At 48.4% G+C, this 376-nt stretch overlaps 1 protein-coding gene across 1 annotated transcript in view; it reads left to right on the top strand.

Moving 5' to 3' along the window:
- Nucleotides 1–376, top strand: part of LOC119591372 (glycine-rich cell wall structural protein-like) — a 7,637-nt gene that overhangs the window by 6,684 nt on the left and 577 nt on the right. Inside the window, exon 3 of the mRNA XM_037940114.1 lies at nt 290–375. Within this exon, the coding sequence (XP_037796042.1) occupies nt 290–375 (86 nt within the window). The remainder of the gene's footprint in view (nt 1–289; nt 376) is intronic.

Here is a 376-nt window from a genome sequence, read left to right as displayed (position 1 = left end):
TGACCGATATAAAAGCTGACATTACAATTCATCAACAAGTTGGTAAGCGGCTTCACCTCAGCTAACATCGTCATGGTGAGAACAATTCATGCAGAGGCGTTGTATCTGTTTTCTTTATCTTTTGCACTATTATAGCCACTAATGAGCTGATCTCTTGACGAATCACATAGTTTTAATTAAACCTCAGCTCGAACTTGATTTTGATCATCGTGTTTCTTCCAGAAAACTGCACTAATTGCCGTGTTGGCAGCCAACCTGGCGATCGCTAGTTGGGCTGCTCCGAAGGCAGACGGTGGTGGAGGATCTGTGGGTGGAGGCTATGGCTCCGGTGGAGGGGGAGGAGGCTCCTTCGGCGCGGGAGGAGGGCATGGCAATC

This window comes from Penaeus monodon, chromosome 28, assembly GCF_015228065.2.
Source record: "Penaeus monodon isolate SGIC_2016 chromosome 28, NSTDA_Pmon_1, whole genome shotgun sequence".
NCBI lineage: Eukaryota > Metazoa > Arthropoda > Malacostraca > Decapoda > Penaeidae > Penaeus > Penaeus monodon.
Note: the sequence above shows the minus strand (reverse complement) of the source record. Positions and strands in the feature narration are given on the sequence as shown.